The sequence below is a fragment of the Netta rufina genome (assembly GCF_964035555.1).
Source record: "Netta rufina genome assembly, chromosome: 1".
Lineage (NCBI taxonomy): Eukaryota > Metazoa > Chordata > Aves > Anseriformes > Anatidae > Netta > Netta rufina.
The window spans coordinates 192641757-192660019 of record NC_140123.1 but is presented as its reverse complement, the minus strand read 5'-3'; the positions used below and the strand labels follow the sequence as shown (position 1 = coordinate 192660019).

General features: G+C 41.7%; 1 protein-coding gene across 1 annotated transcript in view; it reads left to right on the top strand.

Annotated features, from left to right (window-relative positions):
* Nucleotides 1-18263, top strand: part of CDHR3 (cadherin related family member 3) — a gene marked incomplete at both ends in the record, with an annotated part of 54915 nt that overhangs the window by 17247 nt on the left and 19405 nt on the right. Inside the window, 7 exons of the mRNA XM_084306293.1 lie at nucleotides 2999-3116; nucleotides 8520-8722; nucleotides 9905-10073; nucleotides 12319-12404; nucleotides 13600-13694; nucleotides 13799-13903; nucleotides 17407-17555. Coding sequence (XP_084162419.1) covers nucleotides 2999-3116; nucleotides 8520-8722; nucleotides 9905-10073; nucleotides 12319-12404; nucleotides 13600-13694; nucleotides 13799-13903; nucleotides 17407-17555 — 925 coding nt within the window. The remainder of the gene's footprint in view (nucleotides 1-2998; nucleotides 3117-8519; nucleotides 8723-9904; nucleotides 10074-12318; nucleotides 12405-13599; nucleotides 13695-13798; nucleotides 13904-17406; nucleotides 17556-18263) is intronic.

The window sequence follows — 18263 nt, the reverse complement described above, 5'->3', positions numbered from 1 at the left end:
AAGTGAACAAAGATGGCCGGTTCCCTGTGGTACCTCAGAGCCCTGGCACAGGCCCATCCCCACCGCGGCCATGGCAGCCCAAGCGAAACCGGGATGTCTCCAGGGCTGCATGCCCTTCTCTCATCACACGTTCCTCCGCTGCTCCCCCGGAGAGCTGCAGAGCCCAGCTGAAGATCTCGAAGTTCCCGAAACAATAAACAAACAAAGTTTGTTATGAAGCAGTGAATTGTTCTCAGTCCTCCTGTTAAAGGGTTGGAGGAACTTAAGTGTAAAAACCTGTCCAACTCCGAGTGAAACTCCACCACCTGAGCCCCAGCCCTGTGCCAAGCCATATTTCTATTCATTCCCTACTCTTTTTTAAAATAGGGATCATAAAAATGTTTTATTTGTGCTAAAATGTAAAGTCACTTTTGCTAAATATCATCCAATCCCTTTTGTTGAATAAAATAGTCAATATACAGCGTGTTTTGTGATGCAAAGGCCTGTTTAAGGAATTCTCGGTGGTATATTGAAGTATATGACTAAGCGAAGTGCATCACATTGTGTACATAGAAACCCCAGAGTTTCTGTACCCATATTTGCCCAGAGCATTCTTTCTTGTTGCATTTGCATTATTTGCTACTTCAAGTCCTTGCTCATTTATTTACTGATCAGCTTAGGTGGCCAGGCAATTACAGTAACAGACAAACTTGTAATGTGCAGTAAATACTGTATTATGAGGTACGAGGTATTGCCACATGGGCTCAGGCCCTGATCCAATATCCAGTGCTCAGGAGACTTCATCGGCCTCAACACATTTTTCACCGATTCTTTACTTTCACTGGAATTTAAAGACAAATCACTCAATTAAAATTCAAGTGATGTACATGGCTGGCATGGACAAAAGACAGCAATTCTTGCAGGTATTGAATGCTCTACACCACCACACATTTTTGATCTTGAAGCTCATGACACAAAGTTGTTGCTGGTAACATCTACTTTTGCTCAGGTGAATGAATAATGTGTTTTACCAACTTTAATGTTACGTTGATGCAGAAATAATAGTATTTTTAAGCAGTGCAAGAACTTAAAGGGAAAAACATTTGGCAATAATACACTGTTTAAAGTCATGGTACTTTTCAATTGGCACCACTGAGCTTCAGTGGAAGAACTTCAGCTCTTTGGGTCTTCCTGTGTGGCCCTGCAGAAGTCACTTGACCTTTCTGTAAGGAAGACTCAAGTATGTCTAGGGCTTTCCTAAACTGTCCTTGTAATTGTCTGTCCACATTTGTCATTACAGCAACACAAAGGAAGACAGAGGCTGATCGGGCAAGATGGAGCAGAGGGAATGGGAAGGATCAGAACAATCTTAATGCCTTAGTGCCCCCGGTCCTCCTAAACTGAGTGCTCAAATTCTCAAGTTACGAAATAAGTGGCAAAAGCCAGACTCCTGGGATTCATTTTTCTTTTGTGAATGCTCTCATCCGTAGGGTGTATACATGTAACTGCTGGAGCAATGGGAGAACTTGTTTTCACTGTTGAAAACAGCTACGTTTTCAGGTTTTGGTGTGTACTTGCCCAGATTTTAGGCTTTCTTTTACTTAAATCTGGATCCCCAAAAAGCTCTTGACATGATGGAAGTACTTGCAGACACCTCAAGTTAATTATGACTAGCAAGTTTATGTGTTGACAAGTAAATGCTAGAAAATAGATGGCCTGGATATCTGTCTGGGATGTTTTTACATAATTGTGTGGGGTTAGTTACTAAATTTACTAAGCTGGGATCGCTTTAGGTGAGATTAAGGTAGCCTGGATACTACTCATGGCTTTTAGTTTGCTCTTGTTACTCACAAATGGTACAGAGGAAGCTTTTAGCTGAGAAATCAAATGAAATGGTGCATAAGTTTTTGGTGTAGGATGCCGAGGTACTGTTCTAATATTTTAGGAAAGGTTACCAAGGCAGCAGATGGAGTAGCTGTACTGTTTAAAGAGAAAGGAGATGAAAATAAAACTGACAGTCTGGGCAATTTAATTGGGGAAATAACAATAAATACTCTTGAACTGAAGTTGGATCAGGTGTGGGAAAATTCTCGTCAGGCTGCTCCATTTTTGGTGGGTATTTATCACAAAAAGAGCAAAATGTCTCTTCCTGTGTGTTGGCTAAGCAAAAGAGAGCCACTACTCTGGCTGAAGTAGCCATTAATGAGAAAATTATGTCTTGAACCTCTGATGCATTTGAAAAGCGAGAGAACTTTTCCTTCCCGTTGACAGACTGGAAGTCAGTTGAGAATTAAATGTGCAGGAAAAAAGATTAATGTCCTGAACCTGCACATGTTGTTATGCAAGTAGACTATGTCTCTGATGATGACCTCTGTTAAAATCCCCAGCTTTCCTGAGGACAAGCAATTGAAATTTTGCACATCTAATTCTGTTCTTTTCCCCTTGATATCCCTCACTTTCAATATGCTTTATTTCTACATCCCAGCCTAACACTGGAACAGTCTCTCACACTCCAGTCTGTTGGTCTTTCCCCTGGAATTTCTTGAAATTTCTTGAAATTTCTTGAAATTTCTTGAATCTTTCCCCCTTAATTTCTTGAAAGGTGTAGCACCTTCCTCTTGCACTCTCTATCTTACCTGACCCCCAAGAAGACATTTTTTTCAGAAATTCATTTATTTTAACAACGTTCTAAATTGCCCAGGTTTCAAATCATCTTGAAAAACAAGGAATGATTAAAAACCCAGCTTGTTCCTTGACCTTTTCACATTCTCCAATTAATATTTTCCTCCCTCTGTTTTGCCTACAAACTCCCTGGTTATATTCTTGCTTGCACTGCCTTGACCTCTTTTTGTCTAACTGCTTTACATCCCCAGAAATCTCATTCCTGCCATTCCTGCAGTGGCAGAGGTGTTGCCAGCATCACCAGCGAACTCCTTCTACCTTGCTCACCTTTTCCTAACCAGCTCTGCATTTACCGATCTGAATATACTTATTACTACTTGATTTTCTCCCTTTTCAGGGCTCTCTTTTGACTTTGGTGTCTTTCTCACCTAATTCCTCAGAACCTGGCAGGACGGACCAGACAACCACAGAAATCTTCTCAGCAGAAGAGTATAAAAAAAGAGGGATCAAGGAAGGTACTGAGAGATATTGGCAGTGACTGCAAGACGAAAAAGCCAGACCCCTTTCTGCTCACAGGCGCTCCTCCTGTGTGAGCTGCCCTTTATCTGCTCTCTCCTCCCTCGCTGTGTGCTGCACTGGGCTCTCCCCCCGTCTCCCTGGTCACCTTTACAGTCTATTCTCACAACATGCTTGAACCATGAGGCTTATCAGTGACTACTTGAAAGCCCTGGAGACATATTTAGAGAGAAAACAGATATTAACTGCTCCATAGGTCTTCACATAGCACCTGAAAACCATTGCACTTCCAGGGAAAGCTGGTGAAAGGCTGGCATTTTAAGCACATATGTTTTCCAAATGCCTTCACTATCCATGTCTCCCATATCCCTCTGTGGTGTCTTTAGCACAAGATGTACAGAGGAAAGTCTGATTTATGTATATGGACACTGAACTCCTGCTGAAAGTAGGTCTGTGTGGGTTCTCATATGAAGGAAGGACAAAACAAGGATGTATTTATAGGGGAAAAACAAACAAACAAACAAACAACACAATAAAATAAAATAAAATAAAATAAAATAAAATAAAATAAAATAAAATAAAATAAAATAAAATAAAATAAAATAAAATAAAATAAAATAAAATAAAAACAGCCTAAGAAATAAGAAAATAAAATAAAGGATAAAAAATGGTGACCTCTGAGTTCTGGGAAAAGCTTGGCTATTCAGAGCATCAGATGGGAACAGTCCATCAAGCTAGATATTAAACAAGTGTAAACATGTATCTGAAATACTTTAAAACTTAGCCCCGATATTTCTCTAGTTTCTTCAAGAGTACAAGAAACAGCAGTAGAATGGGATAGATTAGACACTGCGACTGAAAGGAGGTAAAAAAGCTACCAACAGGTTTACACTGTGCTGGTAATTATTAAAAGATCACGAGGTTATTGTCCAGGCCTGGTTCATGTCAGCGCACACAGGCCTCACCTTTGTGAGGTATCCGTTCAGATCATAAGCTTCTTTGTGGATCCAGAAAATGCATGTGAAGGGATGGGCAATGAGCTGGTATGTAAAGGGACAGGCTAGATTTTTTTCCAATATAAAGACATTTACATTAATATCATATCATCATAACTAAGTCATCTGAGGGTAAAGTTTTCCATATATTTTTTTCCTAACATAATACCTAGGCACACATTCCCTGGGGCAATGGAAGATTAGTTTCCTCAGTACTACAGACCGATGCAGTGTGTGCTCACAGGATGATACAGTGTGGCCACATTTACTTGTAGACCAAGGCTGCATCTGGACTTGGCAAGAACTAGAAGCACTTTAAAACAGATGCAGATCAACCATCAAATGAACATTTCTTGTAATTCCCCAAAGCAGTATCAGATATGTGGGTATGGGTCAGCTCCGATCAGTAGTTTTACTGATGCATCTTTTCCAGGGTCATAGCAGCAGATTCCTCCCAGCTACAACCATCCTGTAGCTTAAGGTGTGCATGCAAGCACAGCCAATGCCCCTTGCAGTGTTATGCTAGCTGTTCGTGTTCAGCATGTCCAATTAATATTCTTGTACTATACAAAACACAGGAGCACAGGATAGAGCTACCTGATCTAGTGTCAGCTTTCACTGGGACAGCCACAGAGTGTCATGAATCACTAAGTCCTGCCTCATGGCAGAGCTGATAAGTTTGTATGGAGGTGTTTAAGAATTAACTGGACAAATCCCTAAGAAACCTGATCTAATTAGGCCTCCTTTGAGCTGGGCGTTTGACCAGGTGACCTCCAGAGGTCCCTTCCAACCTAAATTATTGTATGAGTTGATGCCAATGCACATATATTGCATCCAGTCCCAGTAATAGTGCCACCTCTATAATACACTCCTCCAAAAAGCGCTAGGACTGCCCTTAGATCAAAGAGAAAAAATTGCATGGGTGTATTGTGGGCTAGCTCTCTAAATCCAAGGGAGTCAGTGGTAGTTTATGCTGTTCCTGAAACAGCTACAGCAAAACTGACTTTGTCATGTACATATGCTACAATTTTTCCTACAGGTATGCAGTGTGCATGGTCTGAGTAATTCTCTGATACTCAGAGAAACGAGAAAAATTCAGGTTCTTGGTGTAAGAAAGAGAGCATGAGTATTTGATCCTGGTCTGTGAAAAGAGCACCTCATTTGCCAGAGATACAAAAGCAGCACAGTACTTCCACGTTTAGAACTTACTAGTTTCTTTACATAATGCTTCAATAAACAAGATGATTGCAGTGAAAGGATTATTCACGTCTGTTTTCTCAAGTGTGGCCCAGGTCTGTGGATGGAGTGTCAGCAAGGAGCAGTTCTCCGACAAGCAAACATGCTGGCGGTGTTTAGAAACTCCCTTAGAGACACGGGTCCTTTGTTTAATTTCTCACTCCACAACATGACAAAGAGGAAGAATTTAGGTGGAGCTGATTATAAAGGAGGGAAAAGATATCATAATCTTCCTTCAGTTGGCATCCTGGGGACATGAAGGAAAGGGTCATAAAGACGATGAAGAGCACAGTCCTCTTCATTTTGCTGGGAGTAGTATCTGGTAAGAACATGATTTCATTACGCTGCTAAAATTAGAACACTGTTGGCTGTTGTACTTTCTCTTGGGAGCTTTATAATACATATTTAAGGATCAGACACGGATGGAAAAAATCAAGTAACAATTATTTTTCTACTGAAATAGATTGAGCTCTGTGGTTACAGCAGTATAATGAAGAGAATATGACCTCTCAGTAAGACACTTGGCTGGAAGAGGCACTTCAGTGTGTAATAGCCACTGCTCAGTAAGAAAGTGTTGGAACAGGAAAGGAGATCAGTTCTGCAAGAGACAGTATCTATTAACAATACTGCAGTATCCTCCTTTCAAATATTGATAACATTTCTATCTGATGAAGTAAAATAAGCAACCAAACAGAGAAAACACTGGTAGAGGTTATTAGGAGCGTGTCAGTATTTTTGCCCAGGATAAAAACATGGAAGTTTTGCCAATATGAATACGTACGTGTTAGCAACTTAAAGTAGATCTTCAAACATCAATCTGTGTGGCTGATGGAGTTGCTTGTAGCAAGCTATCTACCCAGGTAGGATCACTTTGCTTTCAAGGAAATGAATTCTTCCAGTCCTCAGAAACGTGTCAGTATTTGGTGTTTTACCTTTATGACCCCCAAACTGTAATCAGGACGCTGCATGTGAATCTCAATGTTTCTTGAAGAATGGTGGTTTTTTGATGTGCATGGTTGCAGAGAAAAAAAGCTTGATGACATGACTCAGGCTAACAAATCACACATAAATAAGACTTGAACATACATATACATCTCAAAGCCAACTTCATGATCGCTTTGTTTTGGGCTCAGAAATTGTTAACGTTTGGGGCTGGTAATTCAGATATATAATTTATTAAATTTCTTCAGGCATAGTTCATCCTCTGAAGTAAAGTGGTAACCAAGGACTTGTGAATACAAAAGGAAGGCTTTTGTAAAATCAATTGGAAGAAGAAGACGCCATTTAGACACAGGGTGGAAAATTTCAGTTAAAAAAAAAAAAAAAAAAAAAGAACAAAAAATGAGAGCTTATGATTTAGAAAGACAAATCCTGAATAAACTGCCAAGAAAATCTTCAGAGATAATATGAAAATAGCAACTCTTTTCTTTCTTCATTTCTAAATGTTGTAAATGATTTCATTGATTTTATAAATGGTTTCCATTAATGAACTCTGGCTTGCTGTCAGTAGCAAGTTCAATGTTCAGCTCCACTTGTGGAAATGTATCCCCAGAAGGCCCTCTCAGCTCAGTCTCATTTGCATGGTTGATTTCTGTTGATGATGTTTTCCAGAATCTTTAAGAACATTGATAAACGCTTAGTCCTTCTCTGGGACTTGTAAAGAAGGGGAAATAGGACTCCATGCTTTGTCTCAGGGACTCATCTACTGTTATTACTTTTGCTTCTTATTAAGCAAAGACACTAATATCCTGTCTTTGATCCTATGGGGAACATTATTTGAGTGTCCAGTAAGAGGAGCAATGGCTGACACACAAAACAGATCATATGTGATCTGTCCCCTAAAATGCTCCAAAATGTTGCTAGCGAATCAAAGAAACAAGATTTGGGATGGTTTGGGGCAAAAATCACCAAGGCTTCTTCTAAAGTCATTGAAAGCACTGGAGCTGAACTCTCCCCTTCCAGATTAAAGATCCTGATGATCTTGGAGCAGTGGCAATTTTAATGCCTCTTTGGGAACTGGTGTGAACTATCCTTCCCTAGCCATAGGGGAAAGAGGGAAGTGGTTCCATCCTACCAGTTTAGGAGGCAAGTAGTGTAGTGCACAGGAGCCCATTTCCCTTTGGCGTCCTCGAGCTCCAAACTGAACCTGAGCATCCAAGTGTGGCTATGCTGCAGCCCTAATGGCCTCAGAATAGTTCCTCTGCAGCGCTTTACCTCGTAGCTGCCCAACAAAAATACAGGCTTTGTGAAGCTTTGCTACAGTAAATGCTGTGGTATGAACAGCCTGGCCCTCAAGTGAAGAGTATCTCCCGCTGTCTTGGCACAGGCTGTGTGGAAAGTTTTACTAAAGGCAGCTAGCTCCCTTGGCATGTGGTTTGGACAAGCCAGCAAAGCCCCCCAAGCAACATCCAGTCCAGCCGTGGTCTCCTGTTGAGGCCAGTTTAGGGATATGAGGGTACTAAGATGTTGTTTCAGGGCATGCCCTAAAAGCTGACCTCATTTATATTTCCTACACACTCTTCAGGAGATAAAGCACCACAGGCCCCTGTTAAAATAACACAAAAATACCCTTGATAAACATCAGAGCGAGCACAGATTTTGTCTCGGGGAGTGGGGAGGCCTGACGGAGTAGCAGGGAGTTCACACGAGGCCACGGGATGCCACAGCCTGGCTGCAGCCCGGAGGCTGTGAACCACGGGGTGCCTTTGTGGGCCCTGGGGAATGGACGGCTGCCCGTCCGTGCTCGGAGCAGAAGAGAAACCAGCACAGCCCCCAGAGATGCTGCTTACACAACTTGTCAGCCGGGCCTGCACACAGCATGCCAGAGAGATTAAGGAAAGGGAAAACGGAGGAAGTGGGCGCTGCAGGCAGCGTGGCTCACGGTGAAGATTGCTTCTTTAACATCCCGGCCTGTGTGGTTCAAGGTGGCAAACAACACAGAACAATACTACTTAAACATCAGCACCCTAAGTGACAGTAGTATAGTGCTGAATTAGAGATTCCTTCTTTTGCCATTAGTGCTGGATTTACTACAGTGCAATGCCACCATTCATAAGCAAAAAGAGAATCAGGCCGTTTTGTGCTCATTAATGGCATCTCCTGGCACCAGCTGTGCGCTCCTGCTAGCCTAAAACTCCCCGAAGTAATTTCTCATTCATTTTCATCTTGCAGGAAGAAGAATCCAGTTGCTTAGGGGCTTACCTGCAACAGGCACTGTTGAAGAAAATTCTCCAGCTGGTGTTTCCGTTCACACCTTTAATGTCACCCTTTCTCCACTGTCTTCTGAAGGTGTTGCAATACATCCTACCATACTAAATTCAAATCCACTTACAGAAGCATTTGATATTGAATCCACAGGAGATCTTGTATACAGGGTGAGTTTTACATTTAGCTTGAGCAATGCTCCGTCCTGGAGGCTGATGGTTCCTGGATTACTGAGAACTGACAGAGCACAGTGACTCATCTTTTAATCAGAGAAGAGTTGCAAATGCAGACCGCCGTACTATTTGGACATGCTGTAATAGATATGACAAATGAGTAGCAATAGTGATTATGATTTTAATTGCATCTAGGCAAAAACTGCTTATCACAATAATTCTGTTTATTCTGGGATAGAAAACATGATTTTCTAGAAAATCTGAGGTAAAGAAGGACATGTAGGAGCCGATTCTGTTTTGAGGTTTTATCCATAGTTTTTCAACTTAATTAATATGAAGTCACTGTGAATTTAAAGTGGATTATTTAAACCACATGCAGCTCTTACTTGGACACTCTCACCTCGAATTAAAATGAATTTGACTCACTTCCAAAACAAAGTAAGCTGAGTCAGATCAAAGCCAAGTTTAACTCGGAATGAGGGCTGTGACATATGAGGAAGTTACCTTGAGGTATAAAGTTATCACACTTCCACACATCTGTGATCTATTTCCATCTATTGCGTACTCTTGTCCTGTGGAAAATGCAAAGTAATTTTGGTTGTTTCAGGCTAGTTTTTCTTGCTGGATAAATTAGCAAGTATTACCTCACATTTGTCACTGGCAGTGAGTGTTCAGATGCATGATAACTTGTCATCCCGTTGCAACTCACTTGTATGCCTGCGCCTGAACGACACTCAAGAGCACCTTTGAATCCACTTTTCTGGAAGTTTCCAAGGAAATTCAGGTTTTCACAGAATTGATACAACGGCCCTTTTCTATTTCTCTTTGCTGATGTTTCTGGGAGAAAATGTAGGGGGAGTAAGACCATGAACCCGGGTGTCTGCAGCTCATGGATTGACGCAAGGCAGGGTAGCTCCTTCCAGGCTTTCTCCGCCCCAAACTGTCCCTTATACAAGAGGTCCTTGAGTTGCTCTGTGAGGCCACAACATTTTGGTCTTTCCATTTTCTTTTTACTCACATTTCAGCCAGTGGCAAGGGTTGTGACAGCAATCAGCATATAATCTAAAATACTCACTGCTTACTGATGGAAAATGTCCTGTTACTGGTATTCTCTCCTATAGATTATAAATTACATCTCTTTCATAATGTGCTAATCATATTTTTTTTTTCTCTTTTCAGGTTGTTACCAGTGGAAACCCTGTCCTAGATTATGAAACAATGCCAAAGCGCTTTGATTTACAGATTTTTGTTGAAGATACAACTGGGAGAACTGACCTTAGTACACTGACTGTCCAAGTAGTAGATAAAAATGAACCTCCTGTGTTTCGAGGAAATATGGCAATTCAAAGTAAGGTGGTAGAGGCATTTGAAAAGAACAATACTGAAAAAGCTGACATCACTTACAAAACAGAACTGCATACAGTGACAGTGGTTAAAGTGGTCTAAGAGTTTTCCTTTAGAAAAACAGGAGGAACAGGGTGATGTTTTTATCAAAGCTTTATTTTATACAAATATTTGGTATAGTTAATCTCTGGAGATGCCCTTCTGTTTTCTTAAAGTTTTGACTAAAATTGATGGAACCACTTAAAAATGTTTGAAGAATATATATATATATATATATAAACATACATACACACACACATATATAAAAGCAGACTTATTTATATCGGTAGATATATATACTATTTTTGATGTGAAGTGACATCAAGGTATATATTGGAAACATGAAGTTTGGTGGGGATGTAACCAGTATACTGTGGGTCCATGTTTCAGTAGTTTGTTGAAACTGGACTGATTTGGAGAAGCAAGATAAATTTAAATAAATGTATATTGTGTGTATGCAAGAGTTTCTTGGAGAGAAGAACAAAGACAGCAATCTGCCAGTGTTTGATACCTGTGTATCACATTTGCACCTGCACGTGAAAATTAAGTGGAAAATCATTCTGAAGAATGAGATCTCCTAGATTGTGATTTATGGTGGTGTAAATGGAAAAAGGCAAAAAAATGTCTCCTGCCTGTGGCAGATGGCAGTAAACCTGGCTACCTTTCAGGCTTACCTGAAACCAGGTTTTCTTTCAGACTACATGCAAGGTGCAACAGGGAGAAGTCTGCAATAGCATTAGCAACGAGGCTGGGGTGTCTGAACTCATAACAGCACCTAGGCAAGAACATTCAGTAATTCAACACCCAACATTTTTTTTTTCTTTCATCTGAGAATAGCAAGCTGTGGTCTGTTCGTGGTAGGTATTTGTAAGCGGCTGCTGAACCCTGTAGATCTGGAAAGCAGTGCTATTATTTAGGCTGGTGGCTTGCAGCTCCTGGAATGGTCAGCAGAGCAGTGTGGCTGCAGCCTGGCCATCCAGTGCTGCAGAGGGCAGGGCTTGCTGCAGGGATGGATTTAGCGCAGCCGTGCTCAAATCAGCCCGCTCACTAATGCCTCCTGAGCACATTGACGTTCCCACTTCCATACAATACTTAGTTTGTAAAGCAAATTAGCTTCCCTGAGGGAAAAGGCCGCGTCATCTTCTCGGTGTCAAGGGTGTCTTGCATATCATGGGTGCTGCTGGAATCTAATAATAATTAAACGTGACACTTCAGGGATCGGCACAGCATGAAGCACACTCTACGTGGGAGCTTGTTACAAATCAGTGCATCAGCTTAACTCTCAGCTAGAGCTGCCATAAATTGGTGAGCACAGATGTCTGATCTGTCTAACTGCGTGGCTTTAGTTAACAGTACCAGCCACAATTAGACGCTAATTGCACATTCGTTGGTTATTAAAAAGCATCTCCCTCTCATTAAACTTTATATTCATATTTTTGTCCTCTGGGAACAACTCATTACACTGCTCTGGGATTCCCACTGCTCTGATGAGAAGCAGCAGTCAGCAGGGGTCACAGTGGAAATTAATAGTCCAGAAACGCCAGGTCCAGCAGACACAAAAGGGCAGAAAGCAAATAATGGGATCTAAAGATTTGTTGTTTTGCTAATCACTCTGGCCAAGGAGAGCTAAGCCTGTTGCCTGTGGCCCAGTATGGGATAGCCCAGTTGGGAGAGCTCCTGATACAGAAAGGAGCTATCACAACACTCCTTGCACAGAATTAACACCCATAATAAGGCAAAAGTTCAAGCGCAGACCATCCACGATTTATTTACCTCACAGATGTAAAAAAAAAAAAAAGCATAAAAGATGAAGAAAAGCTCTGAGGTCTCCTGGCAGGGGACAAGGGTGGTTGTAGAGGGGATGGGAACCTAGCATGGAGCTATGTTCTCCCTATCTGCATGGTAAAGGCAGACACATGTGTACTCCATACCCCACTGAGCAGCTCAAGGGAGACCTGATGTATAGATCAGCCTCCCTAAGGCATAATTCAGATTGCATCTATCAGTGATGGTTTTCTGTTTACAGATAAGCACTTTTCCTTTTAATCTTTTGAGTGTTTCTTTCCTGTGATGATTTTGGAATTACACTGGTGAACTGAGAACACATATCAGTCAGAAATATGCCTGGACAGCTTTAATTTATCAGTATGTTTGCTGTTGTGTCCTTTATTCTTATCCAATTAACACTTAGTACACTTATATCTGTGCAGCTGTAACTATCTACGTCTTGGAAGGTACACGCCCTGAACGCATTTACCAAGTTGATGCAGCTGATCCTGAAAATGGTGGACTCAAAGTAAGCTGAAAAAAAACAACCAGAGATGATATTATTGACTGTTTCTGAAATGCTTATTGCTAGCATCTTTCAACAATGCACTTCATCGTCAGGAACACGGGAAAAGGTTTTGTCAGGAAAAAAGAACCATTTTCAATAATAAATTGAGAAAACCCAGCCTCAACACTTGGGCTCAAATTGCATTTTGATTTCTCAGCACTCCAAAAGTAAGGGGTATTGAAGGCAGAATTTGATATAGTTAATCAGAGATACAGTAGAAATCATGTCTCTTTTTAAAAAAAATAGCTTGCAAAACATTTTTAGTAGATGAGAGTGATTAAATGTAAGTAAAGTTTTTAATATTGTGTCACGGTGTAAATTCTTTCAAATGAGACGGTAAGGAAACTGCTTGCAAGGCAACTGAATCTCATTTTTGTGACAATCTTAGGGCAAACTGTGACCCCCAGTTAAGAAAATGGATTAGCAGATCTGAAAATACTCTTGATATCAGCAACATTCCTGGAAAGTGATAACTTTGTTTGCAGAAAGGAGAAAAGTAACTGCACTAACCTAAGAACCATTTTGTAGCTTTGCTTTGTTGACTTTTGTGTTATAACAGACAGCATGTACAAGAACAGAACCTGAAGATGTTAATTCCACGTGTAGCATTATTCAGGAGAGCAATTACCCTGACATCCATCCTCAGGCTTTACCCAGCCAAACCACCAAGCCCCGGTGGGCTGGTGAGGAGGGAAGCAGAGGCGAGGGGATGTATCTCGTGCACTGGTACGGTTACGGTACCCATTTGTGTTGTGCAATGCACAAAGCATCTGCAGCTACGTGCAGGTGCTGACCACTGTGTGAACACTGAGCTTCCACTCCCTCAAGCACCTCATGAAAGTCCACTCATCCCACCCCAGCCTCTCTCTTTGCCTGGTCCTCCAGACTTCATTGCCTCCTGCACAGCTCTTCTTTAGTCTCCCAAATCCAGCCCCAGCCCTTCTTCTCTCTCCTCTTGCATGGAGGTACTCTGCTGCTACCCCAAAAATGATTTTGCCAGCTGTGTTGTGGCTCTGACCTCTATGTTAAATTCCCATTGCAGGTCTGGGATAGTAGGAGATACTGTACCTTGGCCCCTTCTACAAGGCAAGGCAAGAACAGAGAGATGCTTTAACAAAAGGATACAAAAACTAATGCATTGTGCTCTTCATTTCAGTATTCCTCGCTTCCTGCATCAGTGCCATTCCTGGTCTTGGAAAGTGGAAGCATTTTTTCCAAAAAAGTATTTGATTATGAGAAAGATCCACATTGGTGAGAATTTATTTAATTCATGTGCTCTTTTTATTAGCTTACAGTAGGCAATGTTTTCCTATGTAGCCATGGAGTGATTCTTGTTTTGTTTTCTTATTTAACAGGTACTTTTTAAATATAACAGTGACAGATCCAGAAGGACTCAACTCTACTAAAACAGTGAATATAAATATAATTAACATCGATGATGAAAGACCTTACTTTACCACGTGAGTGAAAAACTTCCATTGTAATGAAAATGTAGATGTTTTCCCAGCTTTACTGCCTTGGCACCAATGGGAGGGCGTAACACAGGACAAGCTAATGTAACAACACAGTACTACTGAAAACTGTATTTTCATTTTGTCATGAATCCTGTTGTTTTTCTGAGAAGATTTGCTCTCGTTTCCCTTTTTTATTCTTATTTATATTTTTAACAGTTTTAAGTTTTCCAGGTTCTGCCCTCGTGCTAAAAGCAACCAAACAAGCTTGTTGTGCTTGTAAGCGTTTAGAGAGGTTAAAGCTATGCAAAGACCTGTGGACAAGTTCAGACAAAGACATGAGTTTTACTCTGTGTGAATACAATCATACAGAGTTTACCCTTCATGCAGATGTGCATTTCACCATAATGATGTTTATTCATGCAGAAATGTCTAGACATAAAAAGGTCTCACTTTTGATCTGTTTTTTCCTCTTCTTCCCAGACACTTACACTTGTAAATGATCCCAGTGCTGTTTGAAACGTTGCCATCTCTTACTGTGTCATAAGCAGGAAATTGTTGTGTCATAACACACAAGTCAGAAATAGCTTTTGAAAATTAATGGAGCTCTAGCTGGAAGCAGGAGTATTGTTGAAAATTTGCAAAACGGGAGAGAATATCCATATGCTACTAGAAGGCTATTGTGTGGTGGAAAGTGCAATGGGTGGTTGTTTCTGAAGTTGGAGCCTGACAAATGCAGTTCTTAGAGGGTTAGTCTGATTATGTTCTTGATTTATCTTCGTCACTTTGCATGAGACACTGACTGGATTCTGGACACTCTCTTTACCTCTCTTGATACTGAGGCTTTACAAGGTCCCTGCCAAGAATATTTATGGTGGGTTCTCTCCTGATATCTATGCAAAGAGGGAGAAGACAGTGCAGCACCTGGGCACACCAAGAGGTCTCCAGCCACTTGTTTGGAGCAGTCTTCTGGCTGCCTTGTGGGACCTGAGCAATGCACAGCTCCTGGGCTGAGGCCAAGGAGCTGGACAGTGCTGGGTAAAGGGGTGGAGAATCTGAAGAAGTGGAAGAATAAAATATTAGAAACAGATACGGATTTTTTATTGTTGTTGCTACTTATTTATAACTTGAATTTCATGCATGCAGTAAGCAGTAGGGTTAACAGCTCTCTCCATATTACTATACTGATATAAAAAGGAGGAATCCACCTCCCAGGCCCAAAGTCTGCATGGTCTGTTCTAGACTATTTTCTCCAAATGTTGCCCTTTCTGTTTATTTATCCTTATGTCTGGAATGCTGAAGGAGCTCTTTTAAATATTTATCTATTTGTTCAAGATAACAAAAGCTTCAGTGACTGGAGTATCCATAACACCTCACGTCTAAGGCTCGGATGTCGTATGGCACAAATAAAGCTTGGTATTTGTTTGAATCTTTTCCGCTTTAGATTGACACTAGAGACCAAAAATAGAAGCTCGGTTTGTAAAGAGCTTGAGATTAAATTGCACTTCATGAGCTGTCCTCACTGTGCACATGCATGCCCTCTCCCCTGCTAAAATGTGAGCTACATGCTGGGACTATATATTTTCTGACACTATAATAATTAGTGCTGGGATGGAAGCTGGGGAAACTTGACAAGTTAGAAAACCTTCTTTATTTTCTCCTGATCAAAGCTGTCAAGAACAGAGTTTCAAAGGGTCTTTTTAATTGTTCTCACAGTATATGTAGGCACATCTGTTTTTGGTGTTCACAACACTCCATCGGCATTTCAGCCTTTTGAAATTCTGCATGTTAAAATCAATGGAAAACTCATGGAGCGAGGAAAACAAAGGAGGAGACAAGAAAACAAACATATGCTTCCTTCACAATTATACTGCGGCGTCCAAAAGGTCTGCTTGAACCATACTGTAAAATACCACGGGCAGGCAGCAGGTAGGTCAACAGCAGGACACAGCCCAGATGTAGCTGTGTAGAGGAGGCCCCAGCTCCACAAGCACTCTGTGCAATGGGTCCATGCAGGGCTGGTAATTTTGGCTGTCTCACCAAAACCAGCGAGAGCTGTCCCTCCCGTATCTCCAGTGATCAGAGAGGAGTTTTCAGGAGGCATTTTTGGTAGCAGTGATGGAGATCTGTTGCTGTTTGTTTTCTTTCTGAGTAACTCCTGAGCAATGGGAGAACAAGGAAGCGATCCAACACCAAGAGTGGGACAGAGCCTTAGTAAGTACACAGACTCCATGGCTTTCACAAACACCTTTTTGTTTGTTGTTGGCTGAACGCTAGGTGTTTTTACTGAGAAAACTCTATGCGATTTGCCTGCTGTATGCTTTCCTCTTTTAACATCAGCTGACAGAACAGCTGAAGTACTGTGTCTTCTTAGCCATTCTTCAAATTGCAAGTGAAGACCTGGAGGCATCAGATCTTCTACTCTGCCTCTGCAATTCTCTGCTCCAGTTGCTAAATGCCCCATAATGCTGGGTTTCAGAGGAAAACAAAGGGCTCATGTTTTCCTATCGTAGGAACTATAGACTAGTCAATTAGCTACGTGGTGGCTTGGAAAGTTTAAAGTGCACAAAAATGGTTCGGTCTTGAAACATGCTCCTAATGCTTTTCTGAACTGTTGAACACTTTCAACTCCCTTTGACTTTTGTTAGCAGATGTTTTGTGTGTTTGTGTGTTTCAGTGGAGTAAATCAGCCCTCATAAAGTCCTTGCAGAGTTTTTGCGTGCTTGCCTACGCCTGCTTTCACATGTGGTTCAAGTACCATAATTGCATACCTGAGTACCCATGTGAACATGCAACTGCAACCATTACAAGCAATCCTGCACGATTGCCTGCCAGACCGTACCTGGGCCGTAAAATTCACTAACTTCATGGGAAATCTGGGAGCACTGGCATATCAAACAGCAGCACTAAAGAACCGTTTTCTCCATGTAAAATGAATCAGACAGATGTTGCAGAGAATTTGGAGCAACATCATGAGGACATCTGGGGGACACCCACAGCAGGGCTCTCTCTTGCCTCTGCCTACTGCAGGGCCAGCTCAAGCTTTTCAGTAATACTGTTGTCTCCCAGATGCCTCCAGCATTCATTCCAAAATACAATTAATTGCATTAGTGCTTCTATTTTTGTTTTTGTCTTGCAGAATGACAGCATGAGAGCAAGTGGCTTTACAGACTGGTGGCTTTACAGGGAGACAAACTGCATGACTTAACAGCCCCTTCCATTTTCAGCTTCCACAGTTCTGTGAAAGTCAAATTGCTTTTCCTGTGACAAGTTGCAGGGGAAGGGAAGGACACTTGGTTGTGTGGTTTTGTCATGCTTTATGCCCACATTCCAGTTCAGCTACTGCTACAGGTCCAGCTGGCAGAACCAGTGACTGGGATATTTACCCTGACATCTCCCAGCCCAGTGTGGCCATGGCTCTGCTGCTACAACTGGCTGCTTGGCTAAGTCTGTGATCAGCTGCTCCTGCAAACACAGACATGCCCTTTGCTGAATTTTGCTTTCTCTTGTAGAAAACAAAGAATCTACAGGATTCCAGAGGAACAAAGCCCAGGGACTGTGGTTGCCAATATAACAGCTAAAGATCCTGATGATGAAGACTCTCCTAGCAGACTTTTCTACAGCATCCAGTCTTCTGTCCCATATTTCTCCATAAATCCATGTAAGACAAAAAAACCCATATCTTCTAATACACCCCCCACCACACAGCAAAAAATGATTTTGCCTGAGTTTCTCGGTAGGTTTTTAGGGTCAAGTTCTTCCATCAGCTGAACAGGGTTAAATAAGATATCTTAAAGAAAGTAGACCAAAGGTGACTTATTGACAAATACTGACTGGAGTCAGTATGGCTGGAGGTTGATGATCCCTTGCATGAAAGTAAGATCAGCTGCCTTCTTTTTAATCTCTGAGGATTTTAATCTCTGCGGTCCTTCTGGGGCTCTTGCAACAGCTGCAAGTAGTTAGACCACAATTGGCTCTCTCCTACCTGAAATCTGCTCTAGCACTGAGATGCACAGCAAATCTACACCTCAGCTTCATGGCTCTATTTATGCCCTTCCCCAGGCAAGGCCATTAAAAAGAGTTACCTCTCTTGTGCTGTTTCTATGTTCTCTGGGGTGCACATGCCACTGACCTGAAGATTTTCCTTCTAGGGCTGGCATTCAGTGACTGCTCTGTCCCTCACCTGCTATTGTTTTAGAGCTGCTGATCACAGCTGTAAGAGATGCCATGCAGCACAGTGCTATGGGGGATCAAGATGATCTTTCTATGCTTTGGATTCCCCATGCCCTTTGGCCATATGTTGCTACTGCCCCCCTTAATTGCACCCCAAAAGGCAGAGGATATACAAACTGTTCTTCACCTCCTCAGT